This window comes from Prionailurus bengalensis, chromosome A3 (assembly GCF_016509475.1).
Source record: "Prionailurus bengalensis isolate Pbe53 chromosome A3, Fcat_Pben_1.1_paternal_pri, whole genome shotgun sequence".
In the NCBI taxonomy this organism is placed as follows: domain Eukaryota; kingdom Metazoa; phylum Chordata; class Mammalia; order Carnivora; family Felidae; genus Prionailurus; species Prionailurus bengalensis.
In genome coordinates, this window is record NC_057354.1 from 118,036,699 (window position 1) to 118,062,365 (window position 25,667).

The 25,667-nt window shown below is 43.5% G+C and overlaps 1 protein-coding gene across 3 annotated transcripts in view; it reads right to left on the reverse strand.

Annotated features, from left to right (window-relative positions):
• Window positions 1–25,667, reverse strand: part of BABAM2 (BRISC and BRCA1 A complex member 2) — a 403,550-nt gene that overhangs the window by 87,318 nt on the left and 290,565 nt on the right. For all 3 annotated transcript variants that reach the window (XM_043604241.1, XM_043604240.1, XM_043604242.1), the window contains exon 8: window positions 30–129. In XM_043604241.1, coding sequence (XP_043460176.1) covers window positions 30–129 — 100 coding nt within the window. The remainder of the gene's footprint in view (window positions 1–29; window positions 130–25,667) is intronic.

A 25,667-nucleotide genomic window follows, 5' to 3' on the forward strand; every position in this document is an offset into this window, starting at 1 on the left:
GAGGGGAGGGTCAGGAGACTTGCTTTTACCTTGTTGGTGAGCAGGTGGCATACTTGAGGCACATAATCAATGAGACATCCTCCTCCTGGGAAAGCTGGGATATGAAGAGCTGAGGAGCCTCCAAGCGCACTGAAAGGACAAGAGGACAAGGGACACTTGTCTTAGGGCTCCGACAAGGTAGAAGTGGTACCCTCACAGACTTGGCTTCTCTTACCAAGGTCTGCCCACGAACCGCTTGGAATGATGACAACGGGAATATGGGCTTCACTTTATGATTAGATTTATTTTAATCCACTTTGTTAATTCAGCGTGTTCGTGTTACCGATGAATAACAACGAATGATTCTGTCACACAAGAGTACAAATTAGCACATTCTGATTGGCAGGGGTAAATGTCTTACCAATAGTAATGGGTTGGACCTAGTATGGAAACACATTTTTTTCATCCCCTTCGTTACGTGCCAGGCAAAGAGAAGTCAGAAGTCATTCCTTAAACCCCTGAATTGAACTGAACTGAGTTGCTGCAGCGCTCCCAACAGTGTACCAGAGGGACCAGTTCTGCCCTCACCAGCTTGGGGGTCCTGGGAAGCCTCCTTGGGCTTTAGCGTCCTCATGTTTAGTGTGAGGCAGGTGGCCTAGGACAGGGGCTGCAGACTCCAAGGTCTACCCGGCCCAGGTAGGTGATGGAAACGAGCACAGAGAACTGGAGTTTCTGCCCAGTGGAAAGGGCCCTCCACCTCTTCTCTTCAGCTGATCTCTGCCATGTGGGAACACAGGCTCGGTCTTATAGGAGCTCAATTTTTCACGTGAAGCCAGAAATCCAGAATATTTAACGTCTCAAGTTTTAAACGGTGGCAACTAATTAAACACCTTCTGGGAATACCATGCCGCCCGGTCCTGTGTCTCTGGACCAATATGGGTGGGAAGTCTGTAACTAGTCCAAGTCAACACTGACATCCAATCCATCTAAACAAGAAGGTACAGTCAAAAATCACCAAACCAAGCACTACGACACAACACCGATCCAGAAATAGTTTCCAGGTCCTGAGCAGTATACAGTTCGTATCTCATTCTTTTAAACTGTTTTTATTTTTTTTTTAATGTTTATTTATTTTTGAGAGAGAGAGAGAGAGAAACAGAGTGCGAGTGGGGCAGGGGCAGAGAGAGAGAGATATACACACAGAATCCAAGGCAGGCTCCAGGTTCTGAGCTGTGAGTGCAGAGCCCGATGCGGGGATCGAACTCACGAACTGAGATCATGACCTGAGTTGAAACTGGACACTTAACCAACTGAGCCACCCAAGCAGGCGCCTCTCGTAATCATCCAATCTTGATTTTATCTTCTTTCCTCTCTCAGTTTCCTTTGGTCCTAATTTGTTTTTCTTATTTGAATTTTAGCTTAATGTGTAGGTTTTCTGCTGTAAGCCCCTTGAGCCATCTCTGTAATATGATGGGGTGTAAAAAGACCCCTAAGATCTGTTAATGCTGTGATAATTCGTTAACCAAGTCCCCACAGTTACAAGGCAGTAAACGGAAGCAAAGTGCTTCACAATAACAGTCTAGAAAATCATTCCTAAATAGTTTAGAGCAGAAAGACTTAGCCGAGGGTTTGCGATACAGAGAACAATACATAGAACTACTGAAAGGGTTCCAGACCCAGCCTGTCTCCCTATTGACTACAGATTTCTGAAATTAATTTTTCTGGTAGCAATGAATATTTTGTTTATTTATTTATGGAATGAAAACGTCGCAACACACAAATAAAACCCCAGGTGATATGAGGAAGTCAACATCGGGTGGAAATATTTGCTGTTGACTTTTTTCTATTCAGATGATACCTAAAAAGCACAACAACTCTGACAACTGAGAAAATTATGAGACAGCATTTGACTAAGTATGACATTAATGAATCATCTACAGCCTGCAACTGCACAGAATCAGCAAGAACATCATTTCCGTTTGCTACTCTCAGAGCAGACACTGGCTTAGATTTACTCTAAACTCTGAAGAAGGCTAGGAAAATTCCTATGACTTCTTGTGAACTGGAAGAAGGCTTTTTGTCCCCTCTTTTGTGTGCAAATGTACACAGAGGGCACACTTCAAACCGGAAGGTTCTACTGGTTCCATTAGGATGGAAACTGATCCAGAAGAAAATTCTGTAGCACGAGTAACAAATCCAATATTTATATCCTGTAGTTACTGGGGGAAATATCTGTGTAACACAGAAAATACCAAGATCCAGCTTCTCATTGCTTAGGGGAACAATCTTTGGCATGATAAAATTCCAGAAAATAATTTGGACAGTTTCCTGGAATTGATTATAGTGGGCTTTGACCTGTATAAAATATTACAGGATAAGTTCTTAATCATTCATTAAATTGAATACAAAAAATGAAAATAGTCTGTGGGTAATCCTCTAAACTTGAGACTCTCTCTGCTTCTGAAATACAGCCATTAAACCAAAATTACCTGTGATGATGGAAAGAAGCAGAGGTGTGGAGAAATCCAAAGACCGTCTGCTTGGCCGCCAGGCCCGTCTCTCTCCACTCTGCTTCTGTGATCATCGGGAACTAACACTTGTTGCTAGGTGCTTTCTCATGATCGAACTTAATGCTCCCCACAATTCAATGAGGTGACAATTATCAGTGTAATTTTACAGGAGAAGAAACTGAGGCTCAGAGAGCAGAAGAAATTTCCTTGGGTTCATTCACACAGCCAGAAAATGATAAAGTCAAGATCTGAGCTCAGGCCTGCCTACTGCCAGAGTCCAGGCTGTTACTGCTGAATTCCATGCCTCCCTGAGAGCAGGGGGCTTTTACTCTTGAAAGGGCTGCAGGGACGGGAAGAAACAGTGGGTCTGGCCACCAGTGAGTGGGACCAGGATTCCAGGGATGCTGTAGGGCTTCCAGAAGCACTCCGACTACCCCTGAAGCAGGCACTGTGTTGTACAGCCCACCATCTCTCCTGACGTTCCTCCACACAGCAGCTGAGCAAGCATTCCTGTCGATTTTGTTCGTACTTCAGTCTCTCCCACCCCAACCACCAAACAACCAGATTCACTGGATCTCAGATGCGAGGAGCCAACCTCTCTGCCATGTCTCACTGTGGGTGACCGAGTTGGCTGCACAGGGTGAGCCTCAGTGAGTGAAGGACTTCCGATACTACGAAGGATTGCTTGAAGTGAGAGTTTATTTTTAAAATGGCACTTACTGCACCCTTTCTTTAACTCAGGAGCTCCTTAGCTTGTGAGCGTACTGAACCTGACTTCCAGCGTCACACACTGATAAGTGCTGCTGATTCATGTATAAATATCCGCCTCGTGGGTAAATATTTAACAGGTTTGCTATAGCCTGAATGCTGCCCTGATCATGCTCAATAAACAAAGTCAAGTGCCATGAAATAAAAAAGCTATTATGTTTTTAAAAGGTGCAAGATGGAGGTAAGGCCTTGTGATCTCTAATTATTTAATATTCATGAATCAGAAACTACTGGGTTGAGCACGTACAACAGAAGGCTCAGCCTGTGCAGATTCCAGGGCTCAAGGAGCTCTTCCCAGGAATGCAGGTCTGGCTGGAGAAGGCAGGGCTGGACCGGTTGGCTTAGCGGCGGGAAGGGGCTGAGGACAGGGTGAGAAGGGGGTGGGGGGGACCACTGCTGTTGATTCTTCTGATCTTCAGACCGGTGAGGTGAGGAAGCGGGGTACAAAGTGATGGAAAATCAACTAGTGGGGGGGCATCTCAGGTTGAAATTAGGAGGAGAAAGAGGTGAAGGCGCTGTTCTGATGAGAAAATACCATCTATCTCTTTATTGACTGAAATGCGCCATGAAATTAGCTGGTAATTCTTAGAACTGAAACTGAATCTGTGGATACAAATTAGAAGGACAAGACCAGAGTCTGAGAAATCTGTCCAACAATGGAGTTGAATAGACCAAAAGGTAGCCAGAAAAGCATTTCCAGGTCCGTCTCACTGGATGTAAAAGTCAAATACAAGAACTGTCTGTGTTAAATGTATTGATACAATGGTTTTCCATGCAAATACAGCCAAGAGAGCCCTTTGCGAACCTGGCTCTGTCTGCAAATACTCAGAGCACTTCTAATACTGAAGACTTGACTTGGCTACAGTGCAACAACACAAAGGAAATACTTTTGAGCATTTTGACATGGAAAAATGCAGGGAGTCAGCCTGTCTGAAGGCCTGACTTGGGACAATGGGGTTTGATTTTAACCCATTATGGAACAGTAACTCTTCCTCTCCAGGTGGCATTTTATCTTACTGGCCCGAGCAAAGCATGACTTGGCACTGGAGAAAGCAAGAAGGGCCAGTGGTTTTCAATTAGAATTCTTGCTTCTGCCAAGTTTGTTCTGCTTGGCTCTACTCAATGCTCCCATCGGTGCAGTGGGGTAACACTCCTCCCAAAAAGACCCATCTCTCTCAAGGGAGAAATAACAATCACAATCACGTTAAAATTAAAATAGCACCAAGCACTCCAAGAGAGACTTCATTCTAAACCGCCTCCTCTTGGAGCATGCTGTGGTCAAGGGTTATGTCAAGGCCCTTCAGAGACACTTGGCTCAGCGTTATCATCCAGCTTTTGCCTTTGGATGGGATTCCGAGGGAGAGGACATTGCCTCCTCCACAATATGATTCTGGGGAGTGTTGGAGGGTCAAGCACTGACATGGGGAACTTCCAGGATGTCAGACGGACACAAGCTGCCACTAAGCCCCAAGGCTAAGAGACATCCTAAGGAAAGGTGAGCCTTCAATTCAATTCAACAAACACTAACTGTATGCCTAACTGTGTTTAAGGACTTTAGTTTCCCATTCTGGATATGTGATTAGGGCACCACTGCTAATTCCCTTCACGGTAGAGGGACGCCAGGGAACCTCAAGAATCTGGAGCACTCTATAATGCCAGAGTATGTTTCCTGGTGGCCTGCCAGGAGGGCCATTACAGCAAAACAGAAGTCACTGGTATTTATGGAGTATCCACTTTTGCCAGGCACCCTACCAGGCACTTCACTATCTCTAAACCTCATAACAACCCGGCCAAGTGGACCTACTGAGTCCAATTTACAGAAGGGGAAACCAAGGGTCTTAGGGTCTAAGTATCTTTCCAAGGTTACCCAGGCGAGCGAGCTGCAGAGTCTTCTTGGTTCCAAAGTCTACGTCCTTTTTCATCAGAAATTCTTTCATAGAAAGAGGTGTGAGAAATTTGAAACTCTCACCCCCCCTATGTCCTGAAACAGCGGTGTAAGTGGCTGAAATTATCCTCAAAAAAGCTGGTATCCATGAAACTCATCACTGTGCCGTCTCACTTGTTCTTAAGATATCATATGTCACAACAAGTTAACTTGCAGGATAGAGAAAAACAGTCACGTATAGCCTCTGAAAACCCATAAGCACACAAATAGTACATTAAGGAGAGACCCTGGTTTATTTGTTTGTTTGTTGTTCCCAACGGGATTTTCTTTTTTCCTACCAAAGCATTTTCTAGTGCTATTGTTAGTTCTTGTCTCATTTCATAGATTCAACTCTGAGCCGTCTCAAGAATCTCTGGATACCTCAGTTAAACAAAATCAGGGTATAATTAAAAAAAAAAATCTCAGCAAGTATAACAGGAGAAAATAAAGAGATCACAGAGACAAGTTTACAAGTAGAAGAAAACATGGGGAGTCAAACTGGATGAGGGGTTCACTGAGCACCGATGGAGGGCTGGCCACACTACATTTGTGACTAACCCAATGTTTCTATTCAGCATAAATCAGGTCTTTATTAGAGTACTGTATTCCATTTCTTGTTTCTCATTTTTGGAGGGACATACGAAAATGGAAATGTTCTGAGACAATGACAAATATGACTGAATACTTAGAAAATGTCCCTCTGGAGGAAAAGTCTAAAAAGAAGCTGAAATTGTTAAGTAAAATTATTTAGAAGGTTACGGAATTGTTAACTAGAGTAACTTAAGAATGTGAAGATATACTATATGGACAATTTGAATCAGTGGTTCCTTGCTTGGGCACCGTATACATGAAGAGTTTAAAATATGACGGATTTCGTTGGTACAGTGAGTGAATTTTCCACAGGACGAAGAGGGAATAACAGGTCCATCTGAGAAGCGGTAGGTGTCAGGCACTATACTCAGTGCCCTCCTATACGACGTCAACTCTGCTTCACACCAAGCTGCGCCAGAAGCGTCATCCCATTTTACAGACGGGAAGGCCGGAGCTCAGAGAAGTTCCGGAACCTCTCCAAGGTCACATATATAGTAAATGGCAGAGTCAACTAAATCCAGGCGTCTCTGACCTAAATCTACCCCACCCTCAGGTTATCACTTCTGTGATTTCTGAATCCCTGTCTGCAGACCGGATATCGGTTCCACGTGTATCAGCTTTATCGAGCTCCTTCTGGCTTGGGTGGTTCAGGCAGATGTCTGGGTTGACTGAGCCACTGAGGCTGCTTCCAGGAACATTTATTCAACTGCTTTAGGTACCTGAAGAAGCAATTAAGGCCTTTCTCATTGTAGGCAAGCGAACCCCAGGAAACCCAGAAGCACTCTGAGGGCCGGAGGACACGATGGACAGTTTCAGCAGACAGGAGGTGGCACGCAAGCCAAGAGACTTCACGCTTACACAAATACAAAAGATGGAATATGGTGATTGCAGACAGAACATGTCTAACGACATGAAAGCTAACCAAGATTTTGTTCGGAAATGTGTTTTTAAGTTTGTTAACAGCCTTCAAGGGACGGTAATCTTAACAGCTGTCCACCATCAGGATTCTGTTAGCATGTGGAAAAGCATTTAAAGTAAATCCCCCAAAACAACAACGGACTCGGCAGATGTTGTATTAAGATTTGGTCTGAACTACTTACAGTGATGCCTGGCCACACGAGACATAAACAGACCGGGCAAAAGAAAAGCTTTCTCCCTCTTGCCTTTTGATCCCTTGCCGTGTATCTGCAGTTGACTCCACCACAACTTCTTTAAGAAATGGAACTATTTTCAAAGACCAGTCATCAGGAATGTGTAAAGTGACTATGAGTTTGTTATAAATTTACAACCCTGAGGTTCCAATGAATGGCTTTACCGCTCTGCTATTACACAGGCAGAGGTTCCTCTTCCTATGGCATACTTTTATAACATATTTACTGCGAAAAGTTCAATACCTACATGTATCACATCGTGACACTGTATGCTTTGAATATCTTACAATTTTGTCAAGTATACATCAATAAAGCTAGTAAAACATCAGCGCACACCACAGTTACCCTCGACGAAACCCACAAGCATTTTTACAACTCCCTCATGGCACGCTGGTTTTAATGATGGTCAATGGCAGACACAGAGAACGAGGGGGGGAACAATGCCTCTCTGCCTGGCCAGGGCAGAGAAGGGTATCCACCTGGTTCCTGTTTACTGTTAGTCACTAAAGGCTCAGGCACATAAACAGCATTAGGCAACTTCATGTGCACATTACTGGTCTCTGTGCTCAAAGAGCTAATCTGTAGAAGCTGCAGCTGGGCTTGCCCACACAAAATCAAGCAGAGATACGAGAAGATGAGATTAGCCAGGGTGCCAGAACATAACACTTTACAATTTGTTTCCAAAGTGCTCATTTTTTTTTTTTTACAACAGCCTTACAAAGTAGGTAGCAAGTGTTGTTATACCCGTTATAGAGATAAGAAGACTACGACTTGAGATGGGGGGCTTGCCCAAGGTCTTAAAGCTGGAAACCGTGAAAATGGGATCGCGATCTTTTCTCTGCACTAGTAGTTGTCATGATTGTGTGACAATAATCTGGGGAGCCTGTTAAAAACTCAGATACCCAGGCATCACCCCAGAGAAGCTGATTTATTAGGTTCAGCAGGTCTGAGATGGCACCTTGGAATCTGCATTTTAAGATTCTCTAACGGATGGAGGTGCAGGCGGTCCTCACACCACTGCTCTATACATGATGCTGAGGATGCACAACTGGGACTGCGAATGTGGAAGGTGCAAGAAAAGCAAACTTGCACCCCATCCCTGGTGCATTAGGTCACTGACAATTTGAAAGGCACTGTGGACAAGAAGGTGAAGAAAACCTAGACATGCTCTCAAGGACTTTAAGGCTTAGTGTGGAAGTAGAATATGTTTCTGGAAACAACTAGAAAAGGGTGATTAGCACTGAGTTTACACATGGACAAAAGGCAGTGTAGTTACCTGCAGATAACCAGAAGGCAAGGCAGAGGAGCAGTGAAATCAGGACTGGGCCGGAAGTAAGGACAGAGATTCTACTTTACAAGAAGGCAAGGCACAAGATCAAAGGCCAGGGACTGTGCAGACAGCAGGCCGTGGGGCCTGGACCACAGCGAACAGCTTCTGCCCCTATGAGAAAAGCATATTTCATACTTCAGCTACTGCTGAAAGGGCATCTGTCTGGAGGAGGTAAGAAGAGACAAGAGTAGATCCTGGTGCATGCCAGTGGTGACCTGGGCAGGAAAGAAAATTAGAGGTTAGAAAAGAAGTTCTGTTTAGTCACAGAGTGAGAGATGTCCTGGAGATAAGGAAACGTCTGAGGTTGGATAATGAACCTCATTGCTTAACGTAACTCTTTTACACTGACAACTTCCAAATTTATACTCTAGCCCAGACCTTTCCTCAACTAGGGACTCAGCCGACTGCTTACTCCATGCCTCTGCCTGGATGTCTCAAGGGCACTTCCAACTCAACCGGCACAAGCAAACCCTGCCTGCAAACCTCCTGCTCCTGCCCTCAGCCCTTTGCAGCCAATGGCAGCTCCAGCCTACTGGCTCCCCAGTCATCCTTGACTCTTCTCCCTCACATTCCACATTCAGTCAGCCTTGTCCAATCTCCCGTACCTTCTCATCTGGATTACTGCCCCCATGGGTACGCCGGGGCTGCTCCTACCTCAGTGTTTCTGCCTCGGACATGCGGCCAGTCCTTCTGGTCTTTTCTCTGCCTGGAACACTCTTCCCAGCCATCTGCAGGGCCTGCTTCCTCACCCGCTTCAGGTCTTACTCAGATATCACCTTCTTAGTAAGGCTTCTTGAACAACCTATTTAAAACAAGCCACCTCCAGCCCGGGTATCTCCTCGTCTTTGTTTTACCTGCTCTATGGCCTATATGTCCATAAAACGTTCTACATACTGTATCTGTTTACCGTCTCCCCCCACCACCCTTCACTAGAATGGGGACTTCGGTCTGTTTTGGTCTGTTTTGGTCCCTGCTGTTACACCAGAAACAAAGAATAGTGCCAAGTTCCTAGTAGGCACTCAATAAATATCTGTGGTATTAAAGTCAAATGAATGTAGGGAAAGATACAGGGGTCAAATTTCCAAAATGGACATTAAAAGTCAGTAAAACGTATACATATTTTCTGAAATAGTCATTATGAAAAGGAAGGTTTCAAGGGTCCGGGACAGGGGTCGTCAAACTTGCTCAGTAAAGGGCCAAGCAGTAAATGGTGTCGGCTCTGTGTCCATAACATCTCTGTTGCAACTACTCAACTCTGACGCCACGGCATGAAAGCAGCCGTTGACAATTTGTAAATGAATGACGCAGTTGTGCTCCAACGAAATTATTCAGAGCCACTGAAATGTGGATTTCATACCATTTTTACAAAGTACAAAATATTATTCTTTAAGTGCTTCTCTAGCCATTTTAGAAGTGTAAACCATCTTTCTTAGCTCACGAGCCGGACAAAGTAGGCTGTAGTTTGCGGACTCTTGATCTAGGATCCTAGGTCATTTGACAGTTCTAGGGGTGCTGAGGAGAAGTATATCTATCCAAGAAGAAATAGAGCCAAAGAGACCTGGATCAGGTTAGCAAAATTGAAAAGAAGCCCCTTTGCTCAAACCTCTTACAAACCATATTCGACCAGCAGGGAAACCACAAGCATTAGTCTTTCTCAGGCGAGGGTGAGGTGGACGTTAAGCAGCAACTCGTGCGCTGTGGGAGTTTCATAATGACACTGGATTGGAACACTGTGCAAGAGAGCTATTTATATGATCTCAAATGAAGCTTGAGGCATATTCTGGTGCTTTCTACGTCTATGCTAGGTGAAAAAGCTGCCTACAAAAGCCTTCCTCCCACCCAAAATACTAGCTGTTAGTTGGTGACTGATCCTCAGAAATATTAAGATGAATCATATATGCTCTTTTCACAGCGCAAAAAGAGATAATTTTAAAACTCAGAAAATGTCACTTTGGGTAGTCACAAACCGTACAATTAGAAAAGCTGCCCAGCCTGAAAATTGTAAATAAATAAAATCCTGTTCTTGCATGGAAACATTTTCCTCATTTAGATTCCAATGCTTGTCTTAGGACTTGCCTCCAAGGTTGGCTGGTGTTAAAACGTGTTCAGTCCCATAATCTGATGATGGAAGGCAGCCTTTGTTCTCCGCCCCTCTTCCCTGGGGCTCTCCCCGGCTAACGCTGCTGCCCTTGGTAACCCCCGGCACTCAGCTCGGACTTGTGCTGTTCTTCTCACCTACAGGCAGCTTGTGGCCTCCCTGTCTCCTGCTCTGGGTTGGCCTGAGAGGTGCCAGCTGACAGCGGGCTCAGTCTGGACCCAAGCACAGGGCAAGGAATCCCACGTTTCTTTCTTCTTCCTGCTTGGAGAAACAGGTATTTCTGTCTTTGATCCCTAAGCTCTGCTTTCTTTCTCTTGTTACTAAACAGCTCACTCCCTATCTCCTCCTGGCCCCTCCCTTGCCCTTTTCTGCAACATCATCACTTTTACACACTGCACCGTTTGGCACACGAGAAGGAGGGACCACATCAAATAAAGGAATGCAACCGCAAAAGCTGCCTGGAGAGGGAAGGCCTCGGTTTTTTTTTTTTTTTTTTTTTTTTTTTGTCAATTTACCGTTTTTGGACTTGTTCTCCCATAATCAAATCCTCCCTATCGTGTTAACAATGTGGTAGTGTGTCAATACATTGGAATTTTGCTTCCATCAGCAACCCAGAGCTTAATAGGAAAATGAAGCAATGAAATGCTGGTCTTACTGCTAACCTTAGGCCTGGCCTGTACTCAGGATGGGGATGTTGGCTTCTTGACGGTATGCGGGCCAAACCTTCAACGCTTTGTGAGAGCTCAGGGTTGTCGGCAGAGGCCTAAGCCAGCGTCTTGGGCATTGTATGGGCGTGCTTCTGCCATCACAAGAGGGACACCCACTCTGAGTACACTGACTGAAGCATGAAACACCCCCAATTTTTGTAAGCCAGACAAAGTTTAGACAGAATTCACCTGCAGGGATTTAAAAGGCATTTGGCGGGGGCAGGGAGAGGCAGGAGAATAGTCTGGGTAGATGAAATGGACCTACAATTTAGGAATAAAAAGTAACAAAATAGTCAATCTCAATAAATAAATGACCTGTTGAGCTGAGTGGCAGCAACTCCTGGGTCTGGCTCTGGGACACGCTCATGTCCAGAGTTATCACAAAAGGGACTGTGTAAAGTTCAAGTGTTGTTTTGTTCTTGTTTTAAAAAATTTTTTTTTTCAATGTTTATTTATTTTTGGGACAGAGAGAGACAGAGCATGAACGGGGGAGGGGCAGATAGAGAGGGAGACACAGAGTCGGAAACAGGCTCCAGGCTCTGAGCCATCAGCCCAGAGCCCGACGCGGGGCTCGAACTCACGGACCGCGAGATCGTGACCTGGCTGAAGTCGGACGCTTAACCGACTGCGCCACCCAGGCGCCCCTGTTCTTGTTTTAAATTAAAAACACATGTGGGGTGCCTGGGTGGCTCAGTCAGTTAAGCATCTGACTGGGGCTCAGGTCATGAGCTCACAGTTCATGAGTTCAAGCCCCATGTTGGGCTCTGTGCTGACAACTCAGAGCCTGGAGCCTGTTTCGGATTCTGTGTCTCCCTGGCTTTCTGCCCCTCCCCCGCTCTCACGCTGTCTCTGTCTCAAAAATAAACAAACATTAAAAATAAGTCAATTAAGTAATTAAAAACACGTGTCCAACACATAAACTATTTACGGATAACAATGAGATGCCACAATTCCAAAACTTTTGCGAGTCACTATTTCATTCCCTCAGGATATATGTGTTATAGTTAATGTTTAACAACAGCCGGTGAATAATATTCACCATAAATGAAAACATCAGTTAGAGGCTGAATACTTTTGATGTAGTGATTTTATCTTTTGTGACTAACTTGGTAAACTAAATTGTCCATAAAATTCAGGTAAGTAAGTATTTCAGTTGTTATTTTGGTTTGGTTCACATGGAAAAGGTACATGCCATTTTGGTTAATGTTGGAAATTAGCTTATTCCTTTTTTTTTTTTTTTAAGTTTATTTATTTATTTTGAGCGGGGAGGAGCAGAGAGAGAGGGAGACAGAGAATCCCAAGCAGGCTCCATGCTGTCAGCACAGAGCCCGATGCGGGACTTGATCCCACGACCCTGAGATCATGACCTGTGCCCACAACAAGAGTCAGATGCTTAAACAGCTGAGCCACCCAGACACCCCAAGAAATCAGCTTATTCTTGAACACCCTCTACAGCATATATAAACAGTCGACAGACAAGCCAGTAGGCAGTGATTCTCCACCGTCATCCGCCCCAGCACACACACATACTGTGGTGTCCCTCCAGCGATTCTCTTGGGGAGAAGGGAAGGTGGAGAAGAAAAAAATATCTCTTCTCTCATCCCCATTCTAGGGTAGAATCTAGAATCTAGAATCTCAGGGTGAAGAAATGTGTGATTTGAATAAAACAAAACAAAACACCTTGCAGCTGCTTCTGATATGAACTAACAGCACAGATTTTCCAACTGCCCCCAACCCAACATGAGAATCACTGTACTGAACACACAGAAGGAGAAGTCTTCTATCCTTAGGAGTGGAAGATCTTCTCAGCTTGCGGGCAAAATCACATTGGTCTTCCAATGTTGGCAGCGTCCGGCCCAGCCCCGGCTCCACCTTTACGAGCCAAATCACCCACGTCATTCCGGACGTCCACCGATTTTCTCGCCACCTTTCTAGCTCCTCCTCCCCACCGCAATGCCACGGCTGCCCGCCGTGACCGAGAGTATGATAAAATCAAGGCAGTGGCTACAGAGGAGCAGGAACCGCAGGCCACTGCTTGCTGAGAAGCACGCCCTCTACTCCGCTGCCACGGCAGAGATGCCTGGCCCCGCTGCCAGCTACTGCCCCAGGAAATGCCCACAGGTGTGCGCACAGGATGTCACCAGCGCACCAAAGCAGGACACAGACACCCGATGGGAGTACTGCCCCCCTCCCCAGAACCCTCCATCCTCCCCACCCCCAGGGCGGCATGCTCCGGAAGTCACCTGGGAAGCAGAGGGAGCCATTTTCTGGAGCACACTGGGGACAGGGAGGACGGAAAAGATGACGGAGGAGGGAATCTGCAGACATGAGGGTTGAGCAGGCTATGCGCACCATCGGAATTCTAACAGAAACAACACGCATTCAGTAGATGCTCATCATGTAAAAAGCATTTTATCTTACTAAATAAATTGTTTACGTACTAATGGAGAAAGTGGGAGTTCAGTTCTGTTAATACCCATCTGGCAGAACCGGGAGCCTGTTTCTGAGTATCACAATTTACTCACCTGTGTCTTTCACTTAAAAAAAAAAAAATATATATATATATATATATATATATATATATCCATTGGTTTAAGCACTATTTTTATCAAATTCTCTAAAATAGATTATTCAAAATAGCCATGCCAGTCAACAAGGGCCTGCACACTCCTGGGCCAAGATTGTGGGGCAGGACTGAGGAGAAGCAGCAGGGGGCCCAGGAGGCACTCAGGGGCCCAGGCAGCTCTGGGAAGTCTGGGCTTGTGGGGTGCTTGCTTACCCCACAAGGCAGGTGCGTTTGCTTTCTTCAACCCCGTGGCACAGACACAACACAAGGAAAAAGGTTTTGTCAGGCAGGGAATGGGTTCTGGTAAATGCAGACAAGGAGAACACCAACTTAATTGGCCAAATATAATTGAGTTTGGCCTAATAATTTGTTTATTGAAACTTTCGTGACTGTTGCAGAATTATGATTTTCTTCTGCTTTCAAAACTGAAACATTATTAAAAGAGCAATATTAATAGCAGACAGGGGAATGCAAACACAACTTACTTAAAAAGTTGGGTGGCTGAACCACAGCCACCGAGTCCTGACTCTGTAGCACAATTGCATCACTGGCATCGATGGACCCGAAGCAATTTCACCCAGATTCACATGGAAGAAGAACATGCTGACCAGACCTCTTGGTGTAAGGAGGCAGGTGCAGACACTCTTAACTCTCAAGAGTTCTGGTACTTTCCCCAGCTAATAATCCCACAGATGTCTGTGGACATTTACAGTCTTTGAGGAGAAAGGCAGGGAGGGGTCCACAACTTCCAGGACGTCTGGCAAACCCTGAGCATCGAAGTCTGCAGGGCTCAGCAGTCCACCCTGCCACTCGGCCACTCGGAGGAAAGGCCCCAGGCTCACATCAGCGTCCCTCTCTCTCAATCAGACCGAGAAGGTTTCTCAGTATGAGCTGTGGCAAATGGAGGACAACTCACTTCCGTGCGTGCTTCCTCATTTCGCTAGGAATGAACAGGGGCTCAGGGTCACTTCAGAGCAGGGGGAGCCCTGAAGCTCACTCACATCACCTCCTCAAACTCGAGCTGCAGCCATGCTCATCACCTGAGCAGCAAACGCTCTAACTGTCCTCCAGACTCAACACATGACTTGGGCATATTCGGAGACAGGAGCCTTAGAAGGGTGAGGACTGAGCCAGTGCTCAGAGAGAATGTATGGCTCGTTCACACAGGTAGAACCAAATCACAAACGTAAACAGGTTTCAAAGGGAAACATCTGCCGACCGAGGAGCTGAATACATTGGAGAGAACCTTCCAGTGGAGTACAACGTACCCACTGGGAAGAATGACAGTGACCTATAGGTCATGGTTTAGAAAAATGACCATGACATATTGTTAAAAGGAAAAGCGAGTTGCAGAATGGTATGTAATAGATGACACCATTTTTACATCTAAATTAAAACAGCAACAACAAAACCCCAAGCTGAGCTAATAGGGACAACAGTTTGAAAACACTACATCCACATATCGTGCATTTCCTAGTAAGTCATATTTCCCCTCTCCCTTTTCATCGAGGTGAAAGCTTGAGGCTCACTGTCCCGAGGAAGAGGGTGGTCCCACATAGGTCAGCGTTGGCCCCAGCATGGGGAAGAAGAAGGCTGGACACATCACTGGGGAGCACATCCCCTAGACAGGAACGGAAAGACACAGAGGCAGAAAGGGGACAGAGTCAGAGCGAACAGGGGCTTCTGGAGCATCTCAGAGGCCTTCTTTGGGCCTCAGAGGGGACAGAGAGCAATAGAGCGAGAACACAAACCAGTGGTGGTGGAGAGACAGAAATTCTAGATTAACGGAGGGAAATCCAACCGACAGGGGTTTTTAATTCTGCTGCCCACTTGGGAATGAGGAGACCATGATGTCAAGTAACTTCCAGGGTAAGGGGGAGCTATTGTAGGACAAAATGAAGACATTTTACCTTGTATACTTTGTTCTTTGGTGGTACTGGAATTGGTATTGGTGGCTATAACTGGCACATACTACCTCGGTAGTAGGGAGAAAAAGAAAGAAAGACAGAGAAACCAAGGTATAAAAATAAGTGAATGCAAAGCATAGAAGGTGTTGAACTTGGTAAGCAAAGGCGTAATGGGAAGGGCAATGGCCAACCAAATGGATGAAGTACCTGAGAGGTGTGCAGAGTATTTACATAGTTTAGTTCCAGGGCTGGGACCCTAAAATCCCAAGGGCTTTGGGGTTCTACATTATTGACCTAGATTCTACTACTGTCAGAAGATCCGTAACGACAGGTACCACATACCGAGCACTTTCCATGCGCCAGGCATTGTACTGAAAGCTTTCATTCATTAGCTTTCTTTACTCCTTATAAGAGACCTATGGGGTTGACATGTTCTACAGATACACAGTAAGGCGTGGCAGGTTGGGTAACTGACTCCGTTAACTCATCCAGTAAATGAAAGACACTGGGTTGAATCGAGCCATTCAATTCCTGAAGCCATGTATTTCACCATTGCTCGAAACCCTGCCTCGCACCCCAGACCATCTGGCTGTGGGGGCTCTAGTGATCACTTAGCTTTCTTGGTATTGTCTTCTTATATGCACAGTGAGGATGGGGTCAACCACTCTCAAATCCCCTTTGGTTCTCTCGTTATCCCCTGGTCTAGTGCAGTGATGTAGACAGGAAGGTAGTTTTTTGGGGTTCAGAACCCTAGAAGCCTGTCTTATTAAAGAAAGCTTTAGAAATCCTGGAACAACTGAGAGATCCAATCTCAGCAGATAAACTTTCTTGGCACAAAATTAAAAAAATAGTGAAAGCACATGATTAAGAGACAGGCGTGCTAGGTGCTGTGAAAAGGGAGGGTGCTCCATACGGGAAGTAGGAACTCTGAGCCATGCCTGTCCCCCATATGTGCTTTCTCACCAGCCCTGCATGCATGGAAGTTCCTACAGCCAACAGTACCACAGTTTCAGTTTGCAACAGGGACACCTGGACACTAAGCCCTCCATGCTTGTGTGGTTTCTCCGCAGCCTGCCCAACTCTTCAGGAACTGTGACTGAGGCCCTGTTCTTCTATGTTCTTCTCAGCCCCTGCTCCTGACTATAAGCCTATTCCTTTTAACAAAATATGAAACAATCTCGCACTGAACACTTTCTTTGCTTGTAATTCTCTGCCTGATGTCTCTTTCTGATTAAACAGAAGCAAGTTCCTAGCACAAGCCTTGAACAGGGTTAGGCATTTGTGACAGGCAGAATAATGGCAGAATAATAGGCAGAATAGTCTTCAGAACCTGTGAATATGTTACCTTACATGGTAAAACGGACTTCCCAGAAGGTTAAAGACCTTGACATAATTATCTTGCATTACCTGGCTGGGCTTGATCTAATCACACGAGTCCTTAAAAGCAGAAGAAGGAAACAGAGGAGTAAATAAGAGACGTGCCACCAGAAGAGACAGGAAACACTGGAAGCAAGAGGGACCTGTTGCTGGCTCTGAAGATGGGAGGAAGATGGCCACAAGCCAAGGGAGGCAGGCAGCCCACAGAAGCCGGGAAAGATCATTGGGTGATCTCCAGCAAGGACACCGGATTCTTCCAACAACGCGAGTGAACACAGGGGCAGATTCTCCACTAGATTCTCCAGAAAGGAATACGGCCCCCTACCACCTTGATTTTAGCCCAGTGAAACTTACACTGAACTTCTGACCTACAGAACTGTAGGACAATAAATCTGTGTTGTTTTAAGCTGCTAAAATTGCAGTGATCTGTTACAGCAGTAACAGAAATCTAATACAGCACTCCAAAGAACAATCCTTTTTTTGGAGACGGGGTTATCTTTCTTTATGCAACAAAATAATGATACCAATGGCATATGCCCCACTGAATAAAACAGAATCAGTAATACAAATAGATACAAATAGACAAATACAAATTTTCTGATACAAAGAGGTAAATGGGTAAATAAACACACAAGGGCAGCTCTTCTTTGTAATAGAAAGCCAACTAATAAATGTAGAAGGAAAGAAGCTAGAAAAATCATCAATGGATGTTAAAACTAGCGGGTGGAAGTCTGATGAGGATGTTTTAATAGTCTCAACATATCTCCCCATAAGTTTTTCATTAATTACAAAGAGAAAATTAGTAACGTTAAAGAAACCTTGTGGACACTACCTTAGCCAAGTGATCACGCTGGCATCACGTGCCCTCGGGACACACACCAGGTACGTGCGCCGCTGCCAAAAATCCATTAACCTGAATCTAATCATGAGGAAGCATCAAACGAACCCAAGTTGAGCAACAAAATAATTGGCCTGAACTCCTCAAAAGTGTCAAGGTTAAGAAAGATAAAGAAAGATGAGAAACCGCTCTAGACTAAAGAAAAACAGACACGACGACTAAAGACAATGTGTGATCCTGGCTTGGGTCCTGGACCAGGGTAAAAAATAGCGAACAGGGATATTAGCGGAACAATTGACAGAATTAGAATACAGATTGTGGATTAGATAATCGTACTGTGTCACTGATACATTTCCTGATTTGAGACCTGCACCGCAGCGGTGGGAGAGAATGTCCGTGCTCTTAGGAAATACTTTCTGAAGCAGTTAGGGTAAAGTGCCTCATGTGCCCAAGTCTTCACTGGCTGAGTTAAAAAATAATCATAATATACAAATATAAATTATACAGAATGGCAAGGCAAATGGGGCAAAATGTAAATAATGGGTGAAACTGGGTAAAAGATAGAAGGCAGTTCACCATTCTATTCTTGTAACTTTCCTTCTTCCATTTAAATATCAACATAGAAAGTTACCCAAGAAGCCCTAATCATTATCCTTTCAATTGTTATGCTCATATTTGATCCACTGCTATATGACACACAAAGAGAATTTCAGGGAAAGAAAATACGACTTTGATGAGTTTAATTTTCTTCAATGTAATGCAATATATAACTGGCTAGGTGATTTTTCAATTAACGTTATTAATATGCTATATAATACCTTGTGTATCGTAGGCAAGTAATAAATAACTGTGCAACGAACATCAAGTAATTTAGTTTGAACAGGTCAGCATCTCAAATAAAAGCATGGAGATGTACAACATGATACGAAATAAAAACATAACAAAACCTAGACGGAAGTGTGAATGAGCCAGAAAAATGAGGTGGTTAAGAGCCCTTGCTCTGGAATCAGATGGACCATGAGCATCTGAGAGCCAACTTGGCCACATAGAATAATGACCTTGGGACAAGCTGTTTAAAACTTCCCTGAGCCTCAGTTTGCTCATCTATGAAATGGGGACCATAACAAAGCTCCCAGGGCTACTATGAAAAGTGAATTAAAGAATTATGTGAGGTATTTAGCAAGTGGCTCACACATAGTTTTAAATGTTACTTCTTACTACCATTGGGTTATAATACTTAGGTACTCGTTTGTTTCTCTTATAAGAAAGAGAATCAACATTCAAACCAAACTAAAAAATAAATTCATTTAGTGGGTATCTACTGTCAAATGCTTGAAAAGCCACACTTTTTTTTTTTTTTTTTTAATTTTTTTTTTTCAACGTTTATTTATTTTTTTGGGGACAGAGAGAGACAGAGCATGAATGGGGGAGGGGCAGAGAGAGAGGGAGACACAGAATCGGAAACAGGCTCCAGGCTCTGAGCCATCAGCCCAGAGCCCGACGCGGGGCTCGAACTCCCGGACCGCGAGATCGTGACCTGGCTGAAGTCGGACGCTTAACCGACTGCGCCACCCAGGCGCCCCGAAAAGCCACACTTTTAATGCACCTAAGAAACAAATGTGCCCTGGAGGATAGTTAAAGCACAGCTAAAGTAAAAGGGCAGCTAAAGGGCCCTTTTAAACTTTCCTTCTCCCTATCCAGCCCCCTGCCCGCCCCCAACCCGAGACTCTACAACTTTAGACATGTTTCTTCAAATAGAGAATTGCTTCCTCATGGTAGACATTCTGTTTTTTCTACTTCAGGCCCACTGTTTATTTTTCTGAATGCAGGATGGCCCCTGTAATGCTCGGGCCAACTGAACCGCTTCCTAAACATTCTGAATTCCACGTGTCTGCTCCTTTCATGCTTCTTCTCCAAGTGGTGCCTTCCCTACAGTTCAGCTGGTCACTCAAACATGCTCTTATTGATTATCTTAATGCCTATTTGACCTCAACACAGCACTTATGAATATAGGGCATTCCTCACACATAAAATGCCTTCTGGCCATTGTTCCTACCCAACCATGTCCATCATCCAAAACATTTACATGAGTGCCAGTCCATGAAGTCTTTCTTTTCTTTCTTTTTCCTTTTTAATCACCTTATTCTGTTTGCATTTTTCAGTAATGCATTCATTGGGGGGGGGGGCTCATTAGAGAACTGTATAATAAACAAGCGATTTGCTCTTAATCTATTAAAAATAGAGAAGGATAATTGAAAACAAACAAACAACTACGCTCTTTCACTTGCTGCATACCAGAGGTGATCTGGAGCCGTTCTTGACTACCATGATGGTCCATCACTCTCCTCTTCATTCACTCAACAAATATTAATAGGTGTGACAGGAAACAAGACAAATACCATTCTTGCTCTCATAGAGTTTCTAATAAGAGACATTCTAATAAAATACAGACAATGCAATAATGAAATGATAACAAAATAACCGAAAAGAACAAAAAGCACTTAAGAAGGAAACAAAATATAATGCCAAAGAGCTTAATTAGGTTACGTGGGAAGGTAGTGGGAGGCAACTTTACAGCAATCAGGAAAAGCCTCTCTTGGGGAAATATATTCAAATAGACCCTAAGGGTGGAGTGGAGCCAAATAAGTAAACACATGGCAGCAACATCTTTGTGGTAGAGGGAACACACGTGCAAAAGCCCAAAGGTGGCAATGAGCCTGGAGTGCTTGCAGATCAGGAAGAGGTCGATGTGACCAAAACAGAGAGCCTCCGGGGCGGGTGGGAGGAGAGGGGCTAAATGTGCTGGCAGGGGCCAGCTTATGAAGGTGATGGGCAGGTGTCTGGATTTTATTCAATCTCCATGAGAGGGTTTTTTACCATTTCTTTCTTCTTATGTAGATATTTCATGGGTTTATATAAGCTCTCCACACAAAAGGTGCTTAATAAATGCTTGCTAGGGGCATAAATTACAAAAGAAGCTAGCAGGGAAATGGAGCCAATATTCTTAGATTTTGGATGATGCTTTCTGTCATCAACATGCACATGTGCTCCATCAACCTTAACTTCAGGTCAATAGGTCTGTTATACTGCAGGAAAACAGAGTTGTCATGGCAACCCTAATTAGGTGGTTTTCTTTCCAAGGAGGATGAACCAAATGCTGCACTTACAGGCTGGTTTGGCTCTCTAAAATATCTGAAAGGACTGCAACCCTCTACAAGTTGGAACACTTAGCACAGGGAGTGCCCCGTGTACCAACAAAGCGGGTTCCCAAAGTCAGCTTGTTTGCGAATTCAGGGGATGCATTTTCCTTTAGAAATAATGTTGTGAAGGAGGTGATACTGTTAGGCCAACCCACTAAAGCTTTTACAAATCCACAGAGTAGCAGAAATACTGTAGATCTGCAATGAGAAAATAATAGAAGTGAGTTCCTTTGAAATGTAGCAATTAAACAAAAATTAGGTTGGAGCTTTTAATTTATCTTCATGCTCTTATCTGAGGAAAAGAAGGTTTAATCAGAATAAAATGAGGAGAGAAGTGGGAAATTCAGTGCAGATTCTATTAAGGAATTCTGGGCGCCATCAAGGCTTTTAGAGGTTAAGGTCACTAATTTTTTCATTATTATTACTTTGGATTCAGGCGTCTCTCAGCTTAGTCATAATCATGGGCATTTTGGGCTTAGAAATACAAGAATAACCTGTGAAGAGGGGCTGCCCTGAGGTTTTCAGCTGTCCCGAGATTCTCTAAGGAAATAGAAAGATTTAAGAGAAAGATGGCCCCAAACATAATTAGGGAAGCTCTGAAAAACTGGAAAAGTAAAATGAGGGAGAAAGAAAAAAGGAATCCCCACGAGAGTCAGCAACAGAAACTGGTTCACCTAAAACAGCTTGACTGCTACCAAAAACCAGTGAGGTGAGGAGGAGAGAGGAAAAGGGGGAGAGTGAGAAAGACAGGACAGGTGCCAAGGGGCAGGGGTGGGAAGTTAAGGACCAAAGACTGACTGGTCTTAGATGGGTGGAAGAGAGGAAAGTTTTCATTCACTTACTCAAACATATGGGATGTTTGAAAATTGAATGGCACATTCTTCTAAGATTGAATCTGCACTTCATATAACTGTGTCTCAACCAAAATACAGCACAATGCTTTGTATGTGAGAGTTTAATAAATTCTTGTTAAACACGTGAATACTGCAACAACTACAACAGCAGCAGCTGATACCTATTAAATGCCTATTACATGTTAGGCATTTTATATGTACCATCTTGTTTAATCCTCACAACAACATGAGATAGTTATCAGCCCTATTTTACAGATGAGGAAGCTGAGGCTTAGATAAGGTAAGTGGTTTGCTTAAAGTCACATATAGTTAGTAAATGATGAAGGCCGCTTTAGAACAAAGTCTTACACATGGAAAAATGCTCCACATCACTCATCATCAGGGAAATACAAATCAAAACCACAATGAGACAACACCTCACACCTGTTCGAATGGCTAACATGAACAACTCAGGCAACAACAGATGTTGGCGAGGATGTGGAGAAAGAGGAACCCTTTTGCATTGCTGGTGAGAATGCAAACTGGTGCAGCCACTCTGGAAAGCAGTATGGAGGTTCCTCAAAAAATTAAGAATAGAACTACCCTATGACCCAGCAATTGCACCACTAGGTATTTATATAAGGGATACAGGTGTGCTGTTACAAAGGGACACGTGCACCCCCATGTTTATAGCAGCACTATGCACCATAGCCGAAGTATGGAAAGAGCCCAAATGTCCATCGATGGATGAATGGATAAAGAAAATGTGGTATATATATACAATGGAGTATTACTTGGCAATCAAAACGAATGAAATCTTGCCATCTGCAACTACGTGGATGGAACTGGAGGGTATTATGCTAAGTGAAATTAGTCAAAGAAAGACAAAAATCATATGAGGACTTTAAGAGACAAAGCAGATGAACATAAGGGAAGGGAAACAAGAATAATATAAAAACATGGAGAGGGACAAAACAAAAGAGACTCATAAATATGGAGAACAAACTGAGGGCTGCTGAAGGGGTTGTGGGAGGGGGGATGGGCTAAATGGGTAAGGGGCATTAAGGAATCTACTGAAATCATTGCTTCACTATATACTAATTTGGATGTAAAGTTTAAAAAATAAAAAATAAAGTTAAATAAAAAAAAGAACAAAGTCTTATTCTTTTTTTTAAATTTTTTTTTTAATGTTTATTTATTTTTGAGACAGAGAGAGACAGAGCATGAATGGGGGAGGGGCGGAGAGAGAGGGAGACACAGAATCGGAAGCAGGCTCCAGGCTCTGAGCCATCAGCCCAGAGCCTGACGCGGGGCTCGAACTCACGAGCCGCGAGATCGTGACCTGAGCCGAAGTCGGACGCTCAACCAACTGAGCCACCCAGGCGCCCCGAACAAAGTCTTATTCTTAACCTCTCTGCTCTGTACCTGCCTCAGTATATATTACGGCAATGCTAAGAAAGGAAAGAACTTCAAAAGCCAGATTTTCAACAAGTATCTGATCAATTCCTTTTGATATTCATCAGTGTAGATCTATCAGTAACATGCACTCATATGCCAAATTGCTTTCTCTGGAATATTCTTCTTCTTTAGATTATTTTACCACTGGCAATAAGGGGCCTGCCATGAGTGTTTGGGGAAGGCAGCAGTTCAGGACAGATATCAATTGCTAAACCAAATAAGCACATCAATAGATGCAGAAAAAATATTTTACCATGTCCAACAATCATTCATGATAAAAACTCCTAGCAAACTAAGAATAAAGGGGAACCTCCTCAATTTGATAAAGAATATCTACAAAAATCCTAACATCATACTTAGAAGTAAAAGACTGAATGCCTTCCCACCTAGGATCAGGAACAAGGCAAGAATGTTGCTGCTCACCACCCTTATTCAACATAGAAGTAGAAGTCCTAGCCAATGCAATAAGGCAAGAAAATAAAATAATAGGCATATATATCAGAAAGAAAAAATAAAACTGTCCTTATTTGCAGATGTCATGATAGTCTAGGTAGAAAATCCCAAGGAACTACAAAAAGCCAGTAGAACTAATAGGCCAATTTCGCAAGATTGTAGGATACAAGATCACCACACAAAAATTAATCATATTACTATCTACTAGCAACAAACATATGCAAACCAAAATTAAAAGCATGGTACCATTTATAATGACTCCCTCAAAATAAATGAAAACCTACCTACCTTCCTAAGTATAATGCAAAAACAAAGAGACCATACAAACATGTTCTTTTGCAGTGATACAACAGCCCTGGCTCATGATTGTGGTGGTGGTTACATGAAACTACATAAGATAAAATCACATAGTTCTATACACACACATGCATAAAAACATGCAAATGAATGCAGGTTCAAAAGATGCTGAAGAGAAATAGATGAATGTAGTATATAACAAAATGTTGTTAAATATGAAGGATGATTATCTGGAGTCCATTATACTATGTTTTCCTGGCTTTGTGTATGCTTGAGAACTTTCTTAAAAAAGTATTTTGAAGTCCCAACCTAACTCAACATAAAGACAGCAGTTTCCAGAACCAATCTGATGACTCTCCTTTTTGATGACCAATAGGAAATTCAGAAGACATTAGCATAAAAGTCTGCGGTACCCTCTGAAGGTTTTAGCTACTATATGCTGAGGAGATGCAAAATCATTCTATCATTGATCCAAGAAACGTATCATGGTAAACCTGGAACTGCAAATGATATGGGCTGCATTCTGAAAACAGATTAAAAATACTTGAATTGTCTTATACCACTGTCCTCCATTTGTATAAGGAATTAAGAGTTAACACTGAGATGGAATCACTTTATATCTCTGATCCAAAATCTCTGTTAAGTGTTCTGCTTGCATGTTTAAAATGCTTTGTTTAGAAGAAACATAATTATTTCAAGAAATCTGCTCTGAGGAAGTTTCTTTGTTTTTCCTTTCCTTTTAGATATTCATTTCAAAGGGACTGGCCAAAATTATTTAATGACTGAGCTTTGCTACTGTACTTCAGTTTCATGGAACACCTAATCCAGGAGCTTTAACTGACACTAGTAGGAAGAGGGAGGCTTGCTTGCCTTGCTCTTCCTTTCTCTTGCATTCTCCCTCCCTGCTTTCCCTCTCTCTCTTAAGGGAAAAAGCAAAATAATTCCGTTTTTTATTGGGAAAAAAGTCACTGTAGCACATGCCATCCTTCTGTTTCCTTGTGGTATAAAGGTGAAATACTATCTCCTGCTGCCACCTTTGCCACCTGGCAAATTCTACAGCTTTCTTTGATACCTAGCTCAACCATCATCATATCTTGGTGAAACCCCTACGCCCTTTTGGGAAGTTACTAGCATAGCACTCTCTTGTATTCTTCTAGTGTACTTTGTTCATAACTCAGACCCAGCACTTTCCACAGTATAGTATAATTTACTATTTCATATGCTGTTCTCCCTCCCTAGACTGTGAGCAGCTCAAGGGTGGAAACACATCTTTCTTATTTATCTTTGTAGCTACAGGACTTGGCTCCAGCCCAGGCACGTACTAGGTACTGGATACCTTATACATTAATAAAAAATAGGAAAGCAGGAAAGCACCAGACAGGCTTTCCCCTACCCCAGCTCCCCCTGCAGGCTTTTCTTTTTCAAGAGACTTTAATGTTAAGGAGATGGAATGACATTGTGGGAGGCTGCAGAGCCAGTGAGCCATGGATAAGCCCAGAGATTTCTACAGCTAAGGAAGGAAGTACAAGAAAAGAATGGTGACATTACGGAAATGAAACCACAGGGTTAACAATTAGAACAGTTAAAGGTACGTGAAGAAGGTAATTAATTATACCGAGACTTCTGCTTTCTTCTGGATTTCTCTATATCAATTAATTTGAAATACAGATATGTACCCTT